Source organism: Catharus ustulatus, chromosome 9 (genome assembly GCF_009819885.2).
Source record: "Catharus ustulatus isolate bCatUst1 chromosome 9, bCatUst1.pri.v2, whole genome shotgun sequence".
NCBI classification, from domain to species: Eukaryota; Metazoa; Chordata; class Aves; order Passeriformes; family Turdidae; genus Catharus; species Catharus ustulatus.
In genome coordinates, this window is record NC_046229.1 from 20,600,133 (window position 1) to 20,627,666 (window position 27,534).

At 37.6% G+C, this 27,534-nt stretch overlaps 1 protein-coding gene and 1 long non-coding RNA gene across 5 annotated transcripts in view; one reads left to right on the forward strand and one right to left on the reverse strand.

The window, feature by feature from the left end:
* Nucleotides 1-8,276, reverse strand: part of OLFM3 (olfactomedin 3) — a 54,137-nt gene extending 45,861 nt beyond the window's left edge. Inside the window, exon 1 of the mRNA XM_033067514.2 lies at nucleotides 7,992-8,276. Within this exon, the coding sequence (XP_032923405.1) occupies nucleotides 7,992-8,060 (69 nt within the window). The 5' untranslated portion in view covers nucleotides 8,061-8,276. The remainder of the gene's footprint in view (nucleotides 1-7,991) is intronic.
* Nucleotides 8,277-8,846: 570 nt separating this feature from the next.
* Nucleotides 8,847-27,534, forward strand: part of LOC116999937 — a 161,957-nt gene continuing 143,269 nt past the window's right edge. For 3 of the 4 annotated variants that reach the window (XR_004418662.1, XR_004418664.1, XR_004418661.1), the window contains exon 1: nucleotides 13,663-14,487. This is a non-coding gene — a long non-coding RNA (uncharacterized LOC116999937). Of the gene's footprint in view, nucleotides 9,238-13,662; nucleotides 14,488-27,534 lie in introns of those variants that run through there. The other variant, XR_004418663.1, reaches the window with a different exon arrangement.

Here is a 27,534-nt window from a genome sequence, read left to right on the forward strand (position 1 = left end):
GAAAACCCTATTTTGTGTGACATAGTATATAATATAGCTTCCAGTTTACTCATTTGCCTTTCCAGCTACATTTTTGCATATCTAGTTTAATTGCACTTGTTACTACAAGTAAATACTGTTGAGCTTGCTGAAGAGCAAAGTCCTTATTATTTTAATATCAACATATTGAAGGCAAAGGAAAGCAAGAGTACTTTCAAAATTTTTGTTGGAGACTGAGAAGGTATCCAGAAGTCAGTAAATTTCTGCCTGTTATGTGGCAGGCAGAGGTGGCAGTAGGATTAGCCTCTGGGTTAAAGAGCCAGAAGTTAACCTGAGGCTTTAAAAAAGTCAGAAATACAGAAGAGCATCCTCTTTACTGGTGGCTAAAGCTGATTGTCATGGGAGATTGTTAACATGTATGTTTTTAGTGTTTTGATAATAGTGCCTGTATTCAGAGATAGGATGGAAAATGGGTTAGCACCAATCTTTGCATTTAGGCTACTCTGCCTGACATGCATCTCTATATTCTCTATGCAGCTGCCCAGAAACACCTGTGATGACAGCAAACAATATTGATCCAGATCTCATTATAAATGCAAACCTGTCACACATTTGGCTTCAGGACTGGCTCTACGTACCATCATCTATTCTGTGTACTGTGGGTTGCTCAGTACAATAGTTTGTTACAACTACACTGCCTTCTGTCTATTTTCCTGGGAAAAAGTCCCAATACCATATATTGAAAATGCACAGTATTATTATAAGAAGGTAGAATAGTTTGAATAATATGTAGGAGGTTACACAAATAGAATATGAAAAAAGTAATTGTATTAGGGAAGCTGAGACTGAATAATCACATTTAATATGACTAAGGATGGCTATGATAGGTTTGTGTTTATGACATCTCAGATCAATATTTGCTGTCATCACAAGTATTAATGTAATTTAAATTCTTCTAAATGAAGTTCATATTTGTGTAAATCTGATTTTAAATCTGAAGTCCAAATGCAAATAGCAATCACAATTTCATACATGTAAAACTACTTATGTGCTTAGCTGTCTCCTTGAGAGGGACACATTTAAACACATTTTGAAGTGTATTTCTCTAGCTGTGCTTTTAAGAGAGGAAATCCATGAAAATATCTAGAAACTATTTTTAATAACCTGCCCCAATAATTTAAGAATAATATTCACCATATTATGAACAGCACTTAATAAGACAGTTCACTCAGTTGTCCCTCAGAATGGAGCCTGTTTCTTCCAATTGTTCTGGTTGCTCCTTTATGGGTTACTTTACAGCTTGAGGAGGGTGCAAACACTTTCCCAAAACCATAGCAGTGAAGAGGGCTACTTGTTCTCAGAATTTGCTTAGGCAGTCGCTATGCTGACTGATAGATGCTTTTCAGTGAAACAAGTAAACAGAATCATTAAATCACAGTTACAAGAATTTGTTTGGTTAGAAGGCAGTGCAGCAGACAGATGACAGTTCTTCAGGGGAATGCAGGATGAAAAACACTGTATTTGTGTTATCTGGGGCTGCTTTAGGTTAGTTACTTAAGTGACCTAAAAGTCTGAAAAAGGCTCAGAAGAGGTCAGAATATTAAAGTTTCTTTAATTCCTCCTGAGGAAAAAAATGTTTTAAATAAAGAGGACTGCATATTTTATGAGTAATTACATAAAATGTTTTTCTTGTGAAAAGGCAGCTGCAGAAGCAAATGGGTAGGAATTTACAAAATGCTATATCCAAAGGCCTGTATTCAATCTACTTTTGGCTGTAACTCAAATTCCAATTTAAGATTGTTTACTGACTTATGAAAAATATACCTGGTTGTTTCTTTAGCTTTTCTGATGTGCAAATCTCTGTCATGAAGCTCAAGGCAGCATAGCACAGTATGAAAGTATTCCACCATGAACCTTTCAGTATGCAAATTATTGTGTACATCCTCATGTCCATTGATACAGTTACTTCTCAATGTCAGCTGCTTGTATCACCAGTATTTCATGCTCTGTTTCCTCCCCTAAGCAGGCACACGTTTTATGGTGTATTCAGTTAATTAGTATGGATCAGTCCTGTTGTGAGAAAAAGTAATTATCAGGAAACCATCTTTAGAAGCAAAGATGAAGACTAGAGATCATCTAGTTTTAGACAACATGCACCTAACTAGACAAATGCAACTAACTTTTTAAATTTGATACATCAGTCATTTCCCTATTTATTAAAAATCTTTTAGTTCTATTTCTAACAGGATGGAATGGAGATAAAATAATCTATCCAGGGGGCCTTGTTATTTTGCATGTTGGTGTCTCTCTAAGACAGAAACATGAATTCTTCAATTCCAAATAAAACCAAGTCTAGACTTTAAAGCCCCTTAATGTCAGGAATTATAATTAAGACAACAAAAATAGTAATGTTTTTGAAATAGTTTCAAGTGTTCTAGTAAATAATGGTGCTGATAGAAGGTCAGTTTTGAGTCACTAAGGAAAAAATTGGAAGCTGCAGTCCATGCTTACAGTGAAGTGTCACTGAATCTTGGAAATAATGCTGTGACATAAGAGGTCATGTCCCAGATAAATTTCAGAGTACTTTTAAGAATATTATGTACTGATACTGTATTTCTGGTTTCTCACTGACTTAGAGCACTAAAAATTGCTAGCAAGGTTCTTATATGCAATGATTAATGTGGATAGCCATGTGCCTAGGTCACATATCTTGGTTTAAAAACATGTGAATAATGGATATGGTCTGCAATTCTGGATAAATCCAAGAAGTTTTGCAATTCTGAAAGTAAGGTTACTTTTTCACTGTTTCTGAATTCCCAATCACAAAAAGAATTCTGCACTCAAACCTAGGTACACAAAGTCCATGCTCCCTCTAGGTTTGGTCCTACACAAGAAATCTACAGCCTTGTGGAGTGAAGCAGCAGGATAGATTGCTGTTCTTATGAAAGATGGTCCTTGAGAGGACTTGTCCCACACTCCTGCTGCAAAGACTTACAGAACACTTTTGAATTTTCCCTGGCTTTCAGTCAAGATTCACTAAGAATGCCTGAGTGATGCCCTGAAGCATTTTTGTCGTATCGCGGTTTTGAAAAAGGGGATTTCAGAGCCCCAGATAGACTGGGGCCTCTCTGAAGATTCCCTGTTCATTTCTTAATAGGTCCCTTATGGATTTCACATATTTGAACTTGCAGTTTTAACACAACTGTGTTAAATCTGCAGCCAACTAGCACCACCATTTTTAGAGCTGATGTTGTTTTAATAGCTTCAGTACTGCATTTCTTGTCCCTGATGGTTCCCTTCTCTGCTTCAGCTTTTTCTTCTTTGCAGACTTAGTGAATTGATTCTGTTTCACTGGCTCATGACTTGGCCAAACATAGAAAAAAGGTGGAAGCCTCTTACCTGAAGGCAATATGCCTCTACTGGAAAAATAATTCTTTCCTGTGAGGATATGTCTGTCTGTGTATATGTGTATATATATACAACTGTTTTTTTGTATAACATATATAATTGGTTTTGAGTGCATTCAAATGAGTAGAAGTCATAATAGCCATGAACAACAGAGGAATCAGTTCTTAACCAGAGAAAAAAAGACCTCTTCCCATAGCATCAACAGTTTTTAGAAGCCTTTAAAGATCACATATCTGATAGCAATAGGGCAGTTAGCACTCATGCAGATGTCACCCACGTATGTTTTTGCACATTCTCTTCCAATATCTTAATATGTCTTACTTAAAATGATGCAGGGATTACCTTTCTTTTACTTTATATGATGTAATAGTGGATGTATGTCACTGAGTGTAGATAAAGTGGAAATACATGAAGCATCCTTTTTTTCCCAGCACTGAAAGGTTAGAAGGCACTGTATTGATCACTGCAGGAAGAACAAGTGGTGTTAACTACAATCTCAGGTCTTAACATATTGACTGAAGTTACTAGATTGAGAGTAAAATATCTAGAATGATACTGGGAGAGAGCCCAGGGCATACTGATAGTAACAGGATATTCTTCAATGGCTACAGAGTCATGTTCCTCAGAAATGGGAGAGCAGACACCAAATGAGACTTGACCACAGTCAGCAATTCATGATTTAGAGCATTCTTAAACCTTGGAGGTTAAATGATTATGAATGATTTTCATACTGACTAGCTACTAATGCTGTAGGAAACAAAGTAAATTAATTTCCAAGCAGGTAACAAGATTTAATTTAGCAGTGTATTGTACTCCTATGAGTCATATTTTCCATAAAATAGTTTACTGTGGTAACCCCTTGCTGTACATAGCATTCTTATAAATTCTTGCAATAGGGATAAATTAATTTCTATTGCTAACCAGCACTAAAGCAGTGCACTCTTCCTACTGACAAGTTCTTGAAATCCAGGAAAAATAAAGATTTTAGTGGCTATTTGTACAGTCTGATTATGTGTGAAAACCATAGGTTTTTAAAATCTAGAAACACAGCCATTCCAAAGATGTAAAGTTTAAGCATTCAAAAACAGATGTCTGATTTCAAACCAGCTTTTGTTTTTTAATGTTAATATTCCCAACCATCCTATTATCCCATGCAATGAATATAAATCACAGTTCTTTCCTGTAAATGTCCTTAATAATACTGTACTTAGTTTCTGTCTGGGATTGTACTTGGCAGTCATTTTCTGAAATATTTTTTTGCAAAAATTCAAACAATTGAAAATAATAGATGTATGATATAAAGTCATTATAAAATTTAAAGACTTAAAGGTCATTAACTGCACTGAAACATGAACATATTTATCAGATCTATTTATATTTACAAAATTAAACTTACAAAATGCCATGAAAAATGCTGAGATTGATTTCTATGTGAAGCAGCTTTATCCCACTACAAAATGCTTACTTGGTTAATTGACTGAATCACTGTGATTATTAAATGATGGTCAGCAAAGCAACCCTTATAAAAGAAGTCCACTTTACATACTGTGAAGGTCATTACAGGAAACTCCAGGTGGAGAAAAGCAGCACAGAGATGCCATCTAGCAGTAACTCTTAGAAATTTCCTAATACTGGGTACTTCCTTATTTTAAGATACTGCACTTATGAGTAGGAGAAAAGAAGATTTTCTATCCAAATCCTTTCACTGTAGCTGGCTTTCTGCTGAATGTCTAGCCACCCTGCTGGAAACAAATCTTTAATGAAATATATTATCATGGATATCTTTTAAAAATTTTCCAATGTAAATAAAGAGCAAAAAATAGAATAAAGTCAACATCTATAACATTTAATAAGTATCTTAAATTGAAATTCAGTAATTAGTGCTTTGTTGAAATTTATCATTAGTGAGCTGCCTTCCAGTTGTTAAGGAAGAATTTCGACAGTTGATCAATATTTAACATCAAGTTTCAAAGAAAGAATTCAAGAGCATTGGCAATAAATTATTATGGTTGAAATAAAATCTCAGTGTTTCAGAGACTGGGGGATAAACTAGATATAAATTTGTGTTACATATTTTACCATAAGATGGCGATACTTAAACACTTTACTATCAGTAAATAACTGAGTAAGTTGAGCACAGCATCTCTGCCATAATAAGAGTGCCTGAAGACAGCAGTCTTGACTCAGTGAGAGCCTGGTACTAAATTAAAGAGGATTTTTGCTCCCCAAGACATTATTTTAAACAGTTGATCAATAAAATGAATTATTACCTGGAAATTATGTGGGACATGACTAGAAATATATTGTGTAAACTGGAAATATCTAAGAAATATCTAATAGGCTAAATAGTTTGTGACTGTCAAGGGCATGGAAAGTTGCCTTTCTAGGCATGAGCATACTGCACAATTCCTTCTGGAAAAGAATTTACCATCCCCTTGTTTCCTGCTATAAGGTTCATATGATAGATTTGTTTCCCAACTTACAGGGCAGAAAATTATTCTATATCAATTTGGCATAAAGCAAGATAAATAATTGAGCACTAGTTCCATTTCTGAAGTGTGTTCAGTCAGAACTTGTATTTTTTGCTAGGAAAACGTTGTTAAAGTTGTTACATATGTAATTTTCCACAGAAATATGAAATATATTGTTCATGGTCAATAAAACTAAATTCCTGTTTGCTATGTGGCACCTTTTTATGTTTAATGTGGTGTAGGATCCACCTGATCTCACTATTTTTAATTTATGAAAACCCAATTAGCTCTGAAAAAATACAGATTTTTAATTTCAATGTAATCTTAAGGATTTTTAGTTTTATTCCTGACCCTTGACAAAGTCAAAAGAGCCTGGAAAGAACATCTGAATATTTCTGAAAATGTCACACAGAGTGATGAATAAAAGGCCATTTTCATGCCCTCTGCACAGCATGCCACAACAAAAAGGGCTAGAAGCAAAGTTTCCAAAGTTCATTTGTGCCATTTCATTCCAGTGTCTCACCCTGTTTTTCAGTGCTGGATGGTGACAGAAAATGGAACATTTTCTCCCAGTGTTATTTTGAGGTCTGAACTAAAAAGAATTGCTCTGCCAGATCTGTTTGCTTCATTAGCGGTTTTACTTTTCTGTGGACATAGAATGGTATAAATTTGCTTTTCCTGCTTTTATGCATTCTCTTTAGTAGATCTTGCTAAGTGTAACAGAAGACAGAAAAAGAAAATTAGTGTGTGGAAACCTGTAGTTAAAATGAGACCATGTGCTGCTATTCACACAGATGTGAAACTCCCATTTGTGCATTGCCTGATGAGTCTCCTTACAGAGACAGCAATACCTGATACTTTCAAATAGCTCTTATTTAATAGAACTGATATAACTAATTTCTTAGGTAATTATTAGTCTTCTATCACCTCCTGCTTTTTTTAAAGTTGTCACTGTATTTTACTGATTGAAAAGCAGTCAGAATACTGCAGCCGTAAATCAGATTTCCACTGAATTGCTTTTTAGGTTCTGTTTTCATTTTTAAAGACCAGCATTCCTTCCACATTGTGGGACATTCAGTACATATTTGTGTATGTACAGATGAATATCTTTGTTTTGAATGAAAAAGCTGCCAGGAGAGCTGAGCATTGCCTCACACGGTTGTGTGGTACCTAACTGGTATCATTAATATGACATTCACCACCATGCAATACAAATTGTGGCAACACGGCACGGAGTGCTGCTGGTAATGGACTGCAATAGTACAGAAATGTTTTCTCTTGTCACGTTTTTATAATGCTCACAGTTACAAGACTGCATGCCACAAAAAACCACGACAAATAAGACAAGTTGTACATCTATACATCTATATACATCTATAAAATACAGCACTACAGACATCTGCAGAGCTGGGGGCTTTCAGTCATTACTGCTTGTAAGTGGTAGAGTGCAATTCCAGTTTTCTAAATGACTTAATCTGAAATCTCCTTCACCAGCCAGGCTGTATGGCTAAAACCGATTGTTTACTTTAATCATTATTTAATTTCAGCTGCGATCTCTTGGTGACTTGAACACGTTTGTAAATAAGAGAACTGCAGCAGCCCGGAGCGTGGCTATAGTACTAAATTCAATGTTTTCACGTGACGCCTCCAGTTTCACTCTAAACAAATTTATTTCCAGTCGGAGGCTGCCGATCCCTGCCTCCAGCGCCTCGCTGCTTCCCCGGAACTGGTGCAGTCACCAGCGCTGGAAATGCCTCCTTGCCTGGAGCGGGATGGATCGCCGCTGCTTCGCGCTGGACAGCGACCGGCCTTGGACAGCGACCGGGCGCGGCAGCCCCGCCGCTCGGCGGGCACGGCTCAGCTCCGGAGAGCGAGGGCGGCTGCGGGGCTGCGGGGGGCCGGGCCCAGGGCCCCGCTGACAGCGGGCACCGCGCCCCCCGCCCGGGCCGCCACGCTGGAACCGGGGCCAGCCGCTCCCGACAGCGCTCTCCTCTCCCTCCCGGCCGCTCGGACAGCCAAGGACACGCACCCGCCTCTCCCCGGAGCCGCCCGGCGCATCGCCCGCTACCGCATTCGCCGTGTGCGGGCGGGCTCCGCCGCTGCGAACTTGCCGCCCGGCCGGCTCCTTCCTACCTTGGAGGGATCGAGGCCGGCCAGCAAGGACAGCAGCAGGAGGTTGAGGATGCTGGCGGGCGCCCGCATCCTGATCCCGGGGCTGCCTCTCCGCGCCGCTCCTCTCGGTCATTCACTCCGCTCCCGCCGCAGCGACCGCGCCGGCAGCCGCGCTCTCTGCCCGCCCGCCGGAGCCCGAGTGGAGGCGGCAGCAGCAGCCGCCCCGGGGACGCTCATTCCGCGGGCAGCCTCGGCGCGGGGAGGGCGGGCGAGGACGGCGCTGCCCGAGCTGGCGGAGCGGCTCCACGGCCCCGTCCCACCCCGCCCCTCCCCTCCCCCCGGCCAGCCCACCGCAAAAGTTTGGGCCCGGGAGACGGCGGAGGCAGCGCGGCTGGACGGGCGCGGGAGCGGGCGGCGGATGTGACATCAGCGCCAGCGGGAGGGCGCGGGCGGGGGGCGCGGGGCGGTGCGGGGGCTCGGGCAGCGGCCGCGGGCTGAGGGGAGGCGTGGCCGGGCCGCTGGGGGGCGCGGTGCCCCCTGTGAGGGGCGGCCCCACAGACCCCGCACACAGCCGGGGGTCAGCGCCCGATCCCGCACACAGCCGGGGGTCAGCGCCCCACAGACCCCGCACCCGGCCGGGGGTCAGCGCCCGATCCCGCACACAGCCGCAGGTCAGCGCCCCACAGACCCCGCACACAGCCGCAGGTCAGCGCCCCACAGACCCCGCACACAGCCGGGGATCAGCGCCCCACAGACCCCGCACACAGCCGGGGATCAGTGCCCCATAGACCCCGCACACAGCCGGGGATCAGTGCCCCATAGACCCCGCACACAGCCGGGGATCAGTGCCCCATAGACCCCGCACACAGCCGGGGATCAGTGCCCCACAGACCCCGCACACAGCCAGGGGTCGGTGCCCCACCGACCCCGGCGGGTCGATGTGAGGAGCTGCAGGGCTTTTCCTCAGGGGAATTCCTTTCTCATCTCCTAGAAAGTCAGGGCTTGACTGAGCTCTGGTGAGGGTAAAGCTGCCTGTGCTTTCCAGCTGGCCCGTGGGCAGCGAGGGACCATCGCGTCTCCTTGGTTTGGCCTGTGAGCTGAGGTGGAAAAGCCTGTGCAGGTGGAGGTCGTTTGCTGAGAGAACCCTTGAAAGCCTTCCTAAGGGCAATCAGGAGTTTCCTTTTCCCTATATCAACCAGCACCTTGCAGTCATGACAGCACTGCTTTGGCAGCCAGGGCTCTGGCTCGGCTGCTGTCGCCTGTGCAGGTCAGTTCCGCGGGTCAGTTCCGCAGTTGTTTCACAGGTCAGTTCCGCGGGTCAGTTCCGCAGTTGTTGCACAGGTCAGTTGTTTTGCAGGTCAGTTGCACAGGTCAGTTTTGCAGGTCAGTAGCTCGGGACAGACAACCATGGGATTTGGCTTCCTCAGGGATGTGTGTTCAGCACAGCTGGGCACGGCCCAAGGGTAAATAACAGCACTATCCTGTTAACATGGGCGAAGCATCCTAATGGTTCAATTATTTTCCCTTAGAAGACTCAAGATCTATGGTCAGGGTAATCTTATTTATGACGCAGTCAAGATTATTATAAATGTGTTTTTCAGCTTTGTGTGGTAAAAATGTATTAGCTTTACAGTTGGCAATTTTTTAGTCTTAACTGGGTTCTCAGGGAGTTCACCATGTGTTTTTTCAGCATCTAGCACAGAAAGGCCAATGCTGTTATGCCTTTAGTTAAAGGTGCTATATAATCTTAACTAAGGGAAAAGTGGGCTAAAAATAACTTAAAAAACCCCAAAACTTAGGTGTTAAAATACAAAACACCAGACGAAACAAAACCCCAACTTTGGGAGGGTGTGAGGGTAAGTGTGAGCAGAACATGAGTTTCTGACTGTCTCCAAGTCTACAAGATTGGTGTTTGCCTTCAGGAGTTAAGATCACTGCTGATAGACAAATGGAGCTTTGTGCTTGCAGGCTATCTTGAAAAGGTTGTGTATCCTTGGTTTAGTGTTCCCAAATAAAAAATGCTCACTTTTCCCATGACTTCCAGTGTTTTATTACATTTTTGAATGGCTTTTAGTATTGCAATAACTAGGTTTTGTTTTGTGAGTGAATTAAAATTTATGTTTTATGCTAAGATGTTTTAGACATTCCCTTTTCATCAACAGTATCTTTTACAGAGATACAGTATCTCTGTAAAAGATACAGTCTTTCATTTCCTTAGAGGGTAGGTCTACAAATTATGTTTTCTTATGGCATGGAGGGGAAATTATGAATGAGCTTTCATTGGCATTCCAGGGTCAACAATGGAAAAAGACTCCCCTCTGATACAGCTGCTTTTGAATTACCTTCTACCAGGAAAACATTAAAGATATAGAAAGGAGATTAGTTACTTTCTATAGGAGGGTAAAAAAATATGCAAAACCTCTATTTTCTGTAAAATAGCTCTAAAAATATAAAAGGGGACATATATAAGCCACATATATTCATATGAATTCAGTGTAAAGTAATGGTACCAATGCACTGAAAACCTCAAGTTGTCCAAAGGATAAAGTGAATGGTGCTTTCAGCAGAACAATTTCATACATAAAAGCAATGTAGATCCAAAACCACAAAGCCAAGATTGAAAGTATTCAAATCTTTTCTAGAGCACCTCAGTGACTAGTTCTCTAATTTTCCCTAGCTTTACTTTCCCCATGCTTTTCTTCCCTTCTTTTTTTCTCAGTCTATCATAGATAAAACTGGCAAAGCATATGAACTATTAAATTAATCATAGAATACAAACGTTTTAAAGAGCTTCAGTAACGATGTAATTTTTCCACTTCCTGATGCTGCTTGGAATATGTCTTTGAAATCAGTAAAATATTGAAGAGTGAAGTTAAAAAATAAAACCACTGATTCCCTTAAAAATGTAAGTCTTTAGAACTCCTGAACTTCTCAGATACTTCTATGTATTACAAAATAATAATTTGTTTCATATATGAAAAGATACCAAAACATATTTCAAAAAGATAGCATAAAATAGCCCAGTTCTTTTCGGCTTGATTTTAATAATCCATTCATAAGAAAATGAAAATATGTAATAGACATGTTCCTCCACCCTCTAGCAACCTGACAAGTAATTTAATTTTACCAGAAAAGACTGCCTGAAGTCTGGTGAGGATCATTAGCAGTTAGTACCTGAAATGATCCTGTTTGTTAAAGTTTGTCTGGAAAATTAAACAAAATCCAACTTCTCATGAGAAGTTTTTGTTTCTGCTATATGCCCTGAAGTGGCAGGGGAATACCTGATTGTGAAGATCTCTCTCTAGCAAAGCTTTTAATCATCCTCAAAAACCTATGAAATTCTATGTGAATGGCATTTCTTCTTGAGGTCTTTGTATGGAGACTGACTGCTGCAGTCAGTATGAAATACATGATTGTGAGAGGAAAGAAAAGGGATACCAAAAGCTTTCCTGCAGGCATCAAGGGACAGAGTGTTAGCGGAATGGAGGCACGCTGTGAATACAGCTTGTCTAGATGGGGAGGGATGTTCTCAGTGCCTGCCTAAAGTTAGAACAACTTTTCTTCACACCATATTGCAAGATGTATTGCTGGCAGTTGGAGTAAGACAGAGACTTGTTCACTTGGGTGCACGGAAAGCCAAGTTGATAAATTGGCTATAGGTACCAAATTATACGTAAATAAGTTTGAAATTCTGCAATCTGAGTTTGGCAGCTCAAAAGTAGAGCTGGGAGTTGTGAAAAAGGATCCTGTACACGTGCATCTGTGGAAAGGCTATCTTTGTTTGTAGCAGGTAACATCTGAAAACTTTGGAATTGCAATGCTAACAGATATTTTTTCTAAACAGGAAAATTCTTCATTAAATTGCTGTAATATTTCATGGGTGTTGAATTTTCTACTAAATTAAGAAGGTGGTCTGGATTTTGAATTTTATGCATTCTCCTGATTGTGAGAATGAAAAGTTTAGGGAATTGGAAAGAAAGGTTGAATACTGACCCTTCTCTGAAATGTTCTTGAAGAGGATAAATTTGTTCTTCACTACATAAGAGATTTTGATGTCTCAAGGAAGCTAAAGGGAGGGAAAAAGGTACAAACAAAATTAAACTATCAATGGGGCAGAAGCTAAAGTTTTTGACACATTGTATTTGTTTACATTTGTAAAGAATGTGACAGAAACAGAACACAGGGAGTTTTTAAAAATCAGATGATTATAAAAATTATGAAAAATTTATTTAATTTATCCAGTGAAGAGTACATAGATGTTATATAAAATATAAAAATATTGCACATGTGGGACAAAATTCACAGTGGGACTACTTTAAATGATTAAATTTGCTAATATTTGGATAGTTTTTGCCATCAGATTGAAGCAATTTGTAGTTATCAGTCATACTAGCAGAGTAATTTTTGGAATCTGTCAATACTTCGACCTTGCTTTCTAATCCACATCTATATTAGTTAAAATATCAAAATGAGGCTTTAGAAGCATGTTTTGTCAGTATAACTGTCCTAGTGATGATTATTTTTCTAAACAGAGGGTTTTTTTGAAGTCCTACTATTACCTGAAAAATGTATTTAGATTTTTTTACTTTACCTGAATTAAAAGGTGACTTAAGCAATCCTTGAAAATAAATTTAGGAGTTGATGTTTCTCCTACTCCTTGTTTTCTAGAAGTGAATCTTTCTAAAGAGTTTTTGTTGCTCAGAGTTGTTTTAGGAACTTTTCTGTGAATGTTACTTTTTGAGCTCGTGCCCATGCCAGTGTGAGGTGTGCTGTGATGTGAGGAGCTGTGAGTCAGCATCAATGCTGCTGCCTCCCTCAGCAAACACGAAATACCTGAGAGATGGACAGAAATACTTAGGTACTGGCTGATGTGGACAGGTTTAACAGAGAACCAGTGTGTCAGGCACCTCTTTAACTCTTGTTTGAAGCTAATCTGTATCTAGAATTTACTTTTGTTGAAGTTTAAGTTTGACCTTAATTTTCATTGGAGAAGAAATGCCCTTAGTAAAGTATTCCCACATATTTGCAGTTCATATGAAATACAAGAAAGAATTAACTCTGTGGAAGTTCAAATTGTATATAAAGCTAAGATCAATATTTTTAAACATTTCTGTGATTTAGCTTGCTTTTTTTTTTTCTTTTTTCTTTAAGATACCATGCTTATTTATTTATGGACTTCATTATTGCATCAAAAACAAATATTTAAAGTAAATCCTCTTTCTGGCCTCTTAAGAGTTAGCATAATCTTTAGAGTACAGTATAGCTATAGGATATTCAGATTTATGGTTCAGTTATATTTGAATCACTATGAATAGAAATGAGAAAATCTAATTAAAAATTTAATCAGTGTGAAATGTAGGAAGGGTATTCTTTGTAAAAGTGACAGCATCTATAAAGAATGTTTCTCTACCAAAAATGCTTTTCCTGAAAGATTATGGAACTCTGCTTAGAAGTGTTCTGGCATTTTCCCCTTCCAATATGGACAAGTACTTTACAGCACATCCCATCAGAGTAGCCTTTAATTGTACTGTTGGTTATGTGTAACTTTTATAATTTTAAAAATTGTAAAATTTAGGGATTAAGATTCCATTTTACAAGATCACAAAAAAGTTTGATCCCATAGAATAGAGAATTAAGATTAAAATACTTTGTACTTCAGAATAGAGTGCAGATAGAAGAACCTAGATAGAACTTGGTTTGTACAACTCAATATGAGTAGGAAGAATATGATTTTTAAATGCTAGAATACTCACTTGGCAATATTTAAAATTGACTATTGTCTCTAAAAATACATAATTTTTAGCCTGTCAAGTCACAATTATAGTTGGGCTAAGTAGCTGTTTAAGTCTCTCTCTCATCTAAAAAATTTGTAGAATATTTAATATTAAATACCTCTTCTAATTTATGTATTTCTAATGTACTTTGCAAATACAACACAGAAGTAACAATGAGCAGTATTCTGTATGATGGCACATATATGAATTTATTTTGGTATATTCTGTAAATATTTATATGCAGGCAAAACCAGTTTGTGTCTCATAGCATTTAGATGAATGTTTATTGGCCAAACTGCCGTAGTAAAGAGGCTACTTGCAATATTCTGGTGTAGCAAAGTGAAGTTTGTGGGAATTGGAAGGCCAGAGTATCCTCAACTATTGATCATTGTAGAGTTCCTGGGACTCAACATCTTCCGGGACTGGGTCTGAAAGTAATAAAATAATAATCATGAATCACTAGTAAAAGTTCAGTTGCAATACCAGTTTTTGCCATTATCACTTAAGGGTGCATTAAGTATTTAGGGAAAGATTAGGTCGTGATTACAAATTATGGCACAAGCATTCTGATAGACTTTGTGTTCTGTTTTATTTTAAGGTTTTGCATTACCCATCATACCTGATGTTGTTCCGCAAAAGAAGGATCAATGCATGTAGTATCTATTGGATGCAGAAATTTCTGCTGGGATGGAGAAAGAAAAGTTTGCAGAAGAAGTTGTCACAAAGACAAATGAGCTTAAGAGGTGAGTGTTTTCTGTAGTACAGTATTTAATTGCTTTGATTTTTAATAAGTTTCAGCTTTTAAAAGAACACCAGTGTGATGCTATTTGTGGTGCTATTACAATATTCATGATTCTGGCTTGTTATAGCTGATGGCATAAACTCAGGCACTGTAAGGGTACTTTTTGTAAGTTGACACATATTTGATATTTCAATTCCAGGTAGATGTTAGAATATAATGAATTTGAAAAAAAAAAAAAAAAGGTAATTTTTCAAGATGATGCTTGCTGGAATCCCCTGGGTGATTCTGTAGGATTAGATTTTGAATACTGGTGTGGGTGAAGTGGAAGGAGCCTGTCAGTGTGCTCTCTGAGATCAGTTGAAGTAGGTAGGCAGCTTTTTGGGAGGTAAATGTTAGGAAGAGAAATACTTTAGAAAGGTGGCTCCATGCAGGTCTCAAAGCAGTGCACTGAACAAATGAAGAGTTGTGCTGGCTGAGCTGAGCAGCTCAGCTACTTCTGCATTCTGCAATGTTCTGTGTCATTTGTTTTTGATTTTCTCATTACTGTATCAGATTTAGGAGTCTATAACTTACACGTGGGACATATCATACCATTTTTATCCTATTCCATTTGCCCAGTGTTACCCCCAGTGCTTGAGAGTTAACTTTTACATTGTTTTGATTTTCCTCCTATCCTGTTGGGCAGTAGCCACAGAGGGACAGAGCTCTGGCTATGATACTTGGTCGAAGTAAACATTGGATCTCTTCTTTAGAGAAGAAAGTTTATAAAGATTTTATTTTATTTTCTGTGAGATATCTGCCCATTTGTAAATTGTAGAGGGAATAATGGATTAAATAACCCATTAAAAATTGTAATAAAGCTGTGTTTTGGCGAAAAATGTCATGTTTTTCCCTCAAGCTGTGGTTTCCATTCCAGGAATTTTGTTATCTTTTATAAAGCTACCCCTCATTTGTAACTCGTGTGTCTAAAAAGTGACTCATACCTACAATATTTAGTATTCAGGAAGCATAAAAAACTATAAATACCTCACATTTTAAGACATAAGGAAACTCTCTTTCACTGTTAAGCCAAGTAGTGGAACATGTTGCTCAGCAAGGCTGTACTCTCTGCACCCTTGGAAGTATCTTAGACCAGATTGAATAAAACTTCATGTAACTTTGAAGTCTGACTTGACAGCTGACCCTGCTTTGAGCAGCAGTTTGAGCTGGAGACCTCCTGAGGTCTCCTCCAACCTGAACTATCCCGTGACAATGTGAATGGTGGTGATCTACACCACTGGCTTGTCTCTTCTGCTGTGGGCTAGACTTGGAGCAGGCACTTATCTTATTCCTCAGCATATCTGAGAAAGTATAGGTGCTACATTTCCTATGGCTATGGCTTTTTTGACCAATATGATGTATATTACATAGTTTTATATGTGTATACATATATTTATATATTGTTATGTAGACCAGTTGGATATGAATTTTAATTACAGGAACAATACAGGTTGAAAATGTATTTTTGAAACACCTCTGCATTTTTTCAGAAGCTAGCTGTAGTCTTTGTATGAATGGTGCCAAACTCTCTCATAATTAATTATTTTTAAAAGTTGCTTCTCTGTTGCTGGTCTCTGATCATTGCTTTACAGGAACTTCAGCTTACACATTAATACCAGGGTTTTTTTTTGTCCCAAGCGAGAGGAGAGCGTTTTAAATCAGAGTAATACTGAGGGTGGACAATGAGATACATAAATTCTGAAATTCCTTTCTCACATCTGCACTGCATGAGTGTTCATATAAATCTAGTGATCTTTTTGTATATAACCTAGCTTCAGCTTTTAGGCAGTGGACTCAACCCCAGAGTTTTAATGAATTTGCTGGTAGTCTCCTTTTTAGTTTTAAACCCAAGAGTTAAAAAAACCCATGAGACACTACCAATTCTTTTACAGAACATGAACAGTCATTATTTGACTTGGGAACGAGGAGTTTGACAACATACTTCTTGGAAAGCAGCACAGCTTTTCTTTCACAGAGAGTAGTACAAATCCCTTGTCATATTCAGCAGATGGCAGCATGCATGTTAACTGGTTGGGTATCTGCTCAGATCTTTTAGCTGCCATGCCATATTGATGAGCAAAGTAATTAATTTGTGGGTGTCTTTAAGGTCAATCAGAGTGGAAGCTTTCAGTGTGTTAATATAAAACATCATATTTACCCTGAGGGTGAACTGTCACAGCAGGTAGAAATTAATTGTGGAATTAGCTAATTTCTTCCTGGAACACAACCATGTTGAAAGAAAGAAAATGTATAAAATCAGTACAGTATGATTCAGAAGCCCAGTCTTTCAAACGTTAAAACAGAAATATGACAATGCCACAAATGGATATCTGAGTGGCACCAGATCAGGGCAAAAAAAAGCATGACCAAGCAAATATTTGTCTCTGATTATTTAATAGCAGTACTCACGTCATTTGAATTTGGCCAGTTCTGTTTTATAATAGCAGACCAGGTGTGGAGTAAATGACATCTTGTCAAACTCTGAATATAAATAATGGAGGCATATAACAACCATGTAAAACAAATTGCCTTATTAGGTAGAAAACCCCTCCCTGGGTTTTTCCAATCAACATGGTGTTTTTCATTGTAGTCTTCTTGTCAAACTTGCAGAAACAGGAATAACTGGATACTTGAGACAAAAAATCTAAAATGCTGTCTGAATTTTTCAGCTATGCTGAATTTTGTCCAGGGCTCTTAAGTTGAACTCTTCTGTGTGAAAAATGCTATGGACTTTGACTATTGCTGGATGTTGTAAATATTCCTTTTTAGCTGTTCAAAACACATTTCTTCTGTTTGTGTGTTTGTAGAAACTGATTTTAAAGACCTGCTGACGGTATTTGTGTAGATATGAAGATTAATTGGTATCTCACTATCTTCCATTTATTTAAGAAAGGTTAGTGAAATATTGGAATCATCTAACATAAAAGGATCATTGTATGGTGACCCAAAAAATCAATCACATAGACTACTATTAATTTATGAGTGCATATTTGTGGTTTGTGCCAAGTCCTGCATACCTCACAAGAAATCTTTCAACTAAAACTTGTTCAGAAAACTGTGAAAATTTCCCAGTGAGTTAGATATTTTTATCTAGTTAAAGATAATTGGCCATAAAGGAAGACGCTATTTTTGCTCACTGATTTAATGAAAAAATTATTCATTACAATTTAAGTTCTCTCTGAAGCAATGAAAGCTCCTGATCCTGAAGAGATTTATGTGCACAGTTGTAATCGTAGATAAAGTCGGTAGAAACATCAGCCAGTGAAGTTAATAACAATGTTGCCTGTCTGTATTTCCACCACTGCGAAGTGGTTGCATTTATTACAATTCAGATGAAATGTGTTTGTAGATCTTTGTAAAAATAGGATCTTCATTTAACTAGGTTTGTTGGGTTTTTTTCTTCCTGTATTCTTAAAACTAAGTTCTTAACTAACCATTTTTGGTTGCATATTTTTGTGTTAATTATGGATGCTGAATTCTGAAGCTTTTTTGATGACTTATTAAATTTTTTAATGGAGATATAGGGATATGTGCAACTTTCAGCTAGGTTTCCAGTAGAACTATAAAGAAATCACATTGTGTTTCATATTATGGAGGCTCTCCTTTTACACCCATCCTTGGAAAATTTAATTCCTGTAATATAGAACATAATGAATTTATTTCCCAACAAATTGATTTCTGCAGTTAATATGATATGTGAGTCAGGTGGATCTTCTGTAAAAGTCGAGAACAGACTATTACAGTATATTTGACAGGATTTAGGGAATACAATGCATAAATCAGTGTTCCTGTCTTTGTTCAAGTGTATTAATTTTTCAACTGATTAAAGAGGACTGGAGAGAAACAAAAGCTTTATTCACATAATAATATCTATTTTTCTTTTGTTTGCATTTAAAGGCAAATATTTGCTTTTTCAATTTTGATCTTGTTACAAAATAAATGCCAATATAAAACCACAGCTCAGAATATTAATGCAACATTGAAAGAATAAGATAAAGAAAGAAAAATAATTACCTCTAGTCTAGGAAATCTTTAAAGTTTTTAACAGACAGGCTATGAACATTAGTTTTGATTTATTCATTTAGCCAAGAAAACCAACAGTTTGGACTTCTGTAAGCTTGCATTTTAATTCCTGTATAGCTGTTACTCTGCTGTGCTGAGATGCCTGCAATCAAATTAGAAGTTATTGGCACTGTTTTGGGCACTACTGAATAGTTTACTTGTAAATCCATTGCAGTGGAAATTCTGATTGCCTTGTAGTAATGATCAAAACTGTCCAAATTATTCTAGTCAGTTTTTGTTTGTAGACTTTGATACTTTAATGCAGTTAAGCATAGTATGAAAAAGAAGGAAAATTTCTGAGTGGGCAGAACTGCAAGGTGAACCAGGAAGAGAATGATAACAGCTTGTAAATTTTTAACGAGTTCTAAATTCTCTATGTGAATTAGTCATTTGGAAAGTTACTGAAGCCCTTATTGCCTTAATAAAATATTTTCTATGGGCAGCTGTGGGTTTAATTAAATAACTGGATGCTAGAAATCACAAGGAAGACACACAGTGGCTCCAGACAAACTTCTGACAGAGGCCGAGACCTCTGCATCATTTAGTTGAGAAGATGCTGTTTCCTTCTGCCAAGATGTAGGATTTCTTTGCTAAGGTATGAGGCTTAAGTTCAAAGGAACATTAAATACTTGAAAATAATTGTCTAGAAGAGGAAAAATAATGTGATGCTTTTTGGAGGACTGTTTGAACAGTAACAGACTGGCAAGGCATGAACTATGTTAGAAGTGTTTGAGTTGACTAGCTCAGAGTTTTTTTGATCCTGTTTCCTACAGGAGAAAGAAGCAAACACTTTGTTTGCTCTATCTTTCATCTTCCTCTTATTTTTTAAAATGAAATATTGGCTAATTTAATCCAAATTTAAGAGATGGATAGATGTGTCAAGGAAATTACTTTAATATTAGGATTTGGGGAAAGAATATTAGTGGTGGCACAGAGGAGAGACCTATAGAGCATGGGAGATCTTATATTTTACTGTTCTGTTTGCTAGCAAGGTGATCAGCATATCTTGATTTATATTTTACATATCTTTTAACCAGTCACGGGCCAAAAGCATCTCTTATGCATTTGATATTGGGAAGTCCTTGAACAAGGCAAGCACATTTTGAATTAGAAGTATTCCTAATCTTTTATTATGAATCTCCAGTTGGAGTCGATGACATTGGTTTGATAGTTTCTTGTTAAATAATCCAGTTTCTGTGTATAAATGCTTAGAAAAAGAATATCTGAAATGCATCAGTTTTCAGATTGATGTCTGTATACTATATGGGTCTGTGACAAAATATATTGAAGTAGCACTAAATGGTATTATCTTATAGACCTGTAACTAGCACTCGTATTCAAACATTTGAGGTATGTGTTGGAGTGCAATTGCCTTTGAAGGACCAGGCTCCCTGGGCTGGCATGAGACCATTGTTACTGAGATTTCCTTACTAGTTAGATTCTAGTAGGAATGTGGTTAACTATGTTCTAAAATGTAATTTTCCAATTAGTTACCTTCACCTAAATGAAATTAAAGGCATTCTGCATATCTCAATTGTTCAAAAGCACTGAACTAGAGGATCTTGATTTTATTATTCATTTGGAATTGAGAAAATGTGTTGCCTAGCTAGATTTAGCATATTAATTCTATGAATTATATTGATATTAATCTAAGAATTAAAAACTACCTTTTTCAATCCAAGCTCTATAGAAATCTAACTTAAAGATTTTAATGGTCTCACTTTTTCCAAAGTATTAAATGATGGCTTTTAGAAGCATGCTAAGGATTTTACTGCAATTTGGGTCTCCCATTCTGTGAGCCTGACTGAAACAAGATCAAAGCAGGATCAAAGGCATTCATAAAAAACAAAACCAGATACAAACAGTAGGTGCTTTTTCAAGAAACTTTGCATAACACAGCAGAGATTTGTAAAGATGGCACAGGTCTCCAGGCTAGCAAAGAAAGATATTAGAAGTACTTGCATAAAATTCTGCTATTTGTATTTCAGAACTTCAACTGTAGTCTTCAGGTGGGTTGGTTGAAAAGTTGCCTAACTGTTTCTATTAATTTATTCTTAAATTTATACACAGAGGGAAGACTAACTGGAATAGTATTCCTGGGTTTTGTAAACAGTTTTCATTATTCGTGAGGAAAAATGGTGTTTTTTGGTAACTAAGAGAACGCAAAGTAGAAGGAAATATTTTTGATTAGTCTTGATATTTTCTGGCCTCGTGAGTTTCAGATTTTTTTTTAAAGTTTGGAGTCATATCTTAGGCAATGTTTATGCAGTCCAGATATTTATTATACACATAGCACTAGAAGGGAAATTAAGGTAACAGAAGGGGAAGGGCTGTGAGCAAAAGTGAAAAAGAGAGAAATGACTGAAACAAAAAATATTGAGTGACAAAGCAAACCAAACTGAAACAACTAAAAAAAACAAAATTTTTTTTTCTTAATTTCTGATTACCTACTTAGGCTAAAAAGCCCCAGCCTTCAGCACCTGTAGAAACACATGCTTTACCGAATTTGTGTTATTTTGAGTTATGTTATAAAGTTTGAGTTTCAACTAATTAAAACTGAAAATGCAAAAAAAAATCCCTTGTAATTGCATTTGTAATGTTTCGAATCAACTCTTAACCATGAAGGACTTGTGATACAACCCTGTGTCATAGACACTTTTTTAATAGATACAGCATTCCATACTTAGAGAGGATGAGCTGACTTGAAATTGAGGAACTTTTTGAAATTTACTCGTCATTAATTTGCAATATGCCATTCCCAAGAGTCTTGGTTTGCTTGGATGCTGACATTTAAGTCGCTGTCAGTCAGTGTAAAAGACATATATAACACAGATACATGGCTAAGAAAGCTGTTTCTGTTGTGTAACACAAAGCCTTAGAAATGTTTAATGTCACTTAAGTTTCAGGCAGAAGAAAGCAACCCCTTAAGATACGGTTGTTGTTTTTTTTTTCCTTGTATGAGGTAGAGTGATCTGAAAATGGAGTTTAATTGCTCAGATGATGAAGTGTTCCTAATACTGGAAAAAAATTGTGTTGATGTTTTTGTTGTCCCTGTTATATCTCAACATCTGAGTCCCAATCAGAATTGAAGGAAGACTGTCTTCTCTCTCAAAAGCTATTTGAGAAGAACTCTTTGAAAAATGCATACCTGCTGCCTTGCTATCACAAAGTAGCATCAGGAAGTGTGTGAGCTAAACCTCATTTAGGTGTAGCAAAGAATGAGTACTGCTAGCTGGAATTTACCCATGTCTACTTGGACAATGCAAAGATTACTCAGTTCTTACTTTTTACCTGTGGTGCTGAACTCAATGATTTTATATCTCTATTTTTGATTGTGTTTATCCAAACTAGTGCAGTTTTGTCTTCTGATTTCCTTACTAGGCTGGCTCACACCAGGAACTATCAAACAAATACTGGAAACATTGACACTAAGTCTAACTGTTGTTGTCAGTTAAAAACAGTGGAGTGCACAGGTCCTGGGTGTCATTTTGTTTCTTCTATAAATTTCAGAGGTGTAATTGCTGGAAAAGTATTTATTTCCTGTGAGCCCTGTGATAACCTACCCACATTGTGCCCAGTCACAATTTATATGTGGAAAAGGTCAGGCAGTTGAATTAGCAGGTGTGGTCTCTGGAGTATTTTGCTGATTTTGTATGTTGGTGTTGGTATGGTACTCCTTCATATTACAGTGGTCTAGATCACTGCAAATTAAATGAGAGATTAGATGAAAGCTCCTTGTTTGTATTTCCTCTACTCTCAAAGTGTGGCATATGGTCTTGTACAGACTAGGAGTTATTTCTGTGCCAGATTAAATACTTGAAATGTCAAGAGCACATGAAAACTAAGCAAAAAGAAGCATTACAAGAAAAATGAAAAGCCCAAAAGGTATCTATAAGTGTAAGCATATAGCATTAGGTTCTTTGAGTTAACAAATGTCAAAATCCATATAATTTTTCACTCTCTTGTAGAAATTTAATGACCCCAGGGCATTAGCTCATGAATCACTTGCAACTCTGAAGAAGTTAATATTTCTTTCCTATTCCAACTGCTTTGTGTATGAATCAGGAAAGGGAAGGACTGGTATGGGATCTGCTAAGGCCTGTGAATTCCTGTGGGGAAAAATGGATCAGGAGAAGTGGTGACACAATTTAATGTCATTTGTTTGTACTAAACCCAAATGTAGACCTTGCCTATCCTTGTCCTGTGTATTCTTGTTGGAGGAAGCCAGGAGTCCTTTGGAAGAGGACTCCTCTTGCTTGTGAACCAGTCTGAGGGGCTCTCACAGTTTCAGACATTTAGTGTGTGCCTGTATGAAGAGGGCTATAAATGACATTGATGTAAGGAGGACATAGACATAAGGAAGGTTTCCTCTCAGTGGACAGGATTTGGTAGTGTGGGGCATCAGAATAACACTGATGGTTAAGTGCAGTGAGTTTCTGCGCACAAGATGGGGTGTGTACAAATCCTGTGTAAGACTGAGTACTGCTTCCACCCTTCCTCCTTTGGATTTAGTACGTGTCTGGGGTTTTTCTGAGCTTGACGTGCATTAGATTTCTGGGGAATGGGAAACTTTTCCCTCAGGTTAGTGCAGGTTGGAAACTTCACACCAACCAAAGCGATTCTGTGTGTCTTGTCTATTGAGAAGATAGTTCAGAATCAGAATGCCACACTTCATCAGAAACGGATTGCTGGCACAGTTTGGGTGAGAGGTGGAACCTCAATAAGCCGCTAGAGCATGATGGCAATCAAGAAGGTGCTGAGGAGGGTTAGAACACTGAAGGAGGAATTGGGTAAAAAACTTCAAGAAGCGTACAGCAGTAGAGGGACTGATGACAATTGTCTCATCAAGAGAAACAATCAAGTCATATACCATGAACTCTGCTGTTTGAGGCAGTGCTGAACTAATGTTTTTGCTTAGATAAACCATTTCTCTTGCATGGTGTATTTCTTTCCTGGTTTCTGGTTAACAACTCCAACTGTCTTTTCTATAAAATAGTGTTCATTGAAGACAGAAATAGTTCAGCTGTGAAAATAATCAGAAAATTCATTTTGATATTTGAAGTTGGGAGGAATAATTCTGATGGTCCATCAAAGATTTCAGGCTCAGAAGTACCACAGCCAAGATATACACCAAGACGTGACAGAAACTGTGGCTTCATAATTTAATGACAGCACAGTTTTATCTTTAATGTTCCTTATATGTAGGTGTGAATGTATATGAAAATGGGAGTTCAGGGATACCTGGGAAGTTATTTCCCCTAAACCTCAAAATTGCCAGCAATTATTTAGGGCTCTAAGTGGACATGGTAGTGTGTAAATTAATCCAAAGACCTTCAGTTCTGAAGACACATGCTGAAGACATGTGGTTCAGTTCACCAGTAGAATGTATTGGATAAACTAGGACTTTATCCACATTCAGTCACTGAGCTGAGACATCCAGGATTTGGCTTAATGTATGACAGCATCTTATCAACCTTCTAATGCTCCACTATGCATATTAACTTTTTAAGATTAGGCAAAAAATTAATTTATGTTGTAATTAGTCTTTCTGATACTTAAAGGATCAAACATTTCCACTATTTCTCCTAAGTATGTACAGTACACAAAATCTCAGTCATGGAGCTAAGAAAAGGTGATAACAGTGATTAAAAAACTGAAAGCATTGACGTGTAAATCTAGTGAGAAATGTTTTATTACATTGAAAAAAATTCTGAAACCCAGTTAAAAATTAAAGCAGAAAAACACTAAAATGGGATGTAAAAATGTTTCCTGTCTGAAAACAGCAAAGTGGCTGTCAACTGAAAAAAATCAATATACTTACTCAATTTCAATAATTTCATTATTGATTCTTTAATTTCATTTGTAAGTGTAAAATTTCATTGAAAATTCTTACAAATCAACTCCATATCAAGATTTCATTCTTTGGATGAACATGAAAATGCTTACCTAGTATTCTGATCAGTTTGATAGTAACCCTCCAGAAGTACAAGCAGACTAGAATCCTGGTTAATGTCTAATTACTGTACACTCAAAATGATAGTGAGGGCTTGGAGAGAGTGGCAAAGAAAACAATTTATTGTTGTGTGAAAGCAATAACCTTAAAATGAGATATGCCTGGTTTTGTGTTTATTGATGGCTCATCTTAACAGCTCCATAACCACAAGGAAATAGCTTTCTTTTAAGGCACTATAGAGAGAGTACTGTCTGAAGAGGGCTTATTGCTTCCTATCCTTCATGAAAAGATGTGGCTTTTAATGAAATATGCATAAAAGTCATTTTAGATATGTGACCTACATAATCACACTCATCCTGAGAGGTCAGGGTAGAAAATTTTTCTATTCAGAATAATTAAACTCCCCCTTTGTATTATTCCTCATTAATTCAATATTCTTCAAAAAATAAAGCTCCCACAACAGTTCTAGTAATCAGCTTTTCAGATTTATGAGCTATTTTTATGCTAGTATTGTTCTGTGAGACAAGGCTGCTTGATCAATTGCCAGGTAACTGTTTCAGTCTTTTCCCAACACCCTGCTAATCCAGCATATTAAATTATTTTTAATTGAGGAACTTCATTATTCAAAAAATCTCCTTTGTCATGATTCTGTAAACATTATCAGTATCTTCTGCAAACAATTATCTAAATATAGTCACGTTGCTTCCTTCATCCCCATATCTGTATTGTGCAGGAAGAAAAATTCTCAAGCAAATAAGGAACGTACCAGAAAAATTAAAGAAGCTTATTATCATTGAGATTATTCCCCAAAGTACAAGACCATTTTAAATCGGAGATACAGATATAAGACAGCTCTAAGAAAAATTTTTTGAGAGGTGCTTTCATTATACTTTATGTATTAAAAACCAGTTCTGCTTGTCTGCAAGGAAATGTTCTATCTCAAGCCTTCATAAGTACACATACAATGAGGATGTAAAAATTAAGACTGAGCAGAAATTATTCAGGTAGTGTATTTTCAGGTTGAAATAAGGAAGAGATTACAGGGACAGTTTGCTTTAAAGCAGTATGTTTTATGTTTCCCAAAATGATGGAATCATTAAAATTAATGTTGATGCATTCTTTGTTGCATAGCTACGGTGTACCAGCTGCCTCCTTTTCAGCTGAAAAGTGGCTTTTTGAGTTCAAATGCTCTTCCTGAAACACTTTATTATTCCAGTCACAACAATGCCTCTCCTAAAAAGTACCCAAAAGGAAATGAAAGGTGTGTCTGAAAGGATCAAGAGAGACTGAGGGGGAAGATGGTGTAGCTGCCCTTTCTGCTGCATCTTCTTTGTTCTTGTAATGACTCAGAAATGCTTGACATTCATGACAGAAAAAGAAATCTGCTCTCTGTAGTGAAAACTTTGTATTTTCTGAGTTCTTGTAAGAATCCTTCATGTAACAGTATTCTTATTTTTACCAAGGTTGAGAAAAAGGTATTTACATCATCCAGCGTATACATTCAAAGTATGTTCCCTTGATCCAAACTTAGACCTCCAGTATCTTGCAGCAGATTAAACAATGTAGCTATAAAAGATACCTGAGCTGGCATTATATTTGATTTTTAGCTCAACATACTGCTGGGATGAATCATTATTATTATGTTAATTTTCCACTGAAGAGCAGCTCACATAGACTTCATAGCACTGCTTTCTGTTCATGACCCATGCTCAAGGCAATGGGGATAGGAGGAGTTTCTACCCAGACTTCAAGCAGACCAGTTGTACAGCAGCTGATAGGTCAAATAAACCCCTCTTTTAATGGAAAGAGAAACCTGCACAGGACTTTAGTAAATGTGGTTTAACGTCACTTTAAGGAATCCAGACATCTGCATGGATGATTTAGAGCCTCTATAGTGAGCAATCAGAAGTTGATGTGTATTAACGGCAAACTTGTGGAAATCAGCATAAATAACAATCTGTGCTGATCTGATAATTTTTGTATCATCCTTCGTGGGAGCCTTTTTAGGTTGGATAGAAATATACGTGAGTTTTGGAGGCTGGACTACTACTACTACTACTACTACTACTACTACTACTACTACTACTACATGTACCTAAAGTGTGTAAAATTAGGCAATTGTCCTCCCATCCATTGACCAAATACGCCATTACATGCTGAGATATCATATGAATTAATGTCTATTTTGCTAGTAGTGTTAAGTACACTTTTACTTGTCATTGATGACGTTTCTTAAGAAAATGCATCTGGTTTACAGTCCAAGTAATTCCAAATTAAAATCCGAGTAATTCCTGATTAGAGGCTTGATCTCGAGTCAAATATTCAGTTGTTTTTGAATCAATCTTGTGAAGGAAATTCGGTTCCCAAGAAATGGTTGCTAAACTGAAGGCAGTAAGATTTTTTATTAATGAAGTAAAGTGTGTTGTTTTATGTAGGTTTTTTACCATCTTGTATTCACTTTTGTAGTTTAAAACTTATGCATAATTTCTATCTTTCTGTGTTGAAGCTTTTATCCTGAAGAGCTGTGCTGCATGGTCTTTAGCTATGCTCTCTGATTAATGTCTGCGAGTGTATATTAGGTGTTAAAAGTGCTTTTTTTGTTTGCCGATTAGAATGACTATGATTATACCTAAGAGGTCACCTGAAGGCTGCTGAGGAGCAAATAACAGCCTGCACATTGATTTAAGTAGATATGAGCAAGTTTCACAACATGTATACTCTGCAAATAGTATGTTGGAAGATCTGAGTGCGGTAGAGTTACCATGGGGTAATTCAAGCTGAAACCCACCCATCATGACAACTACTGATGTGACTGAGATTAATACCAGCTATTAATACTGTGGTACTGGTACTACTAAGTAGCTACTGATGCCACAATAAACTATTTCTCCTGCTATTGACTACTGATCATACAGTCATTTCTAGAATTCTACCTGCTAACAGAACTTACCCTGCTTCTCTTTACTTCTGTCATTGGTGTTCTTTGGCATTTCT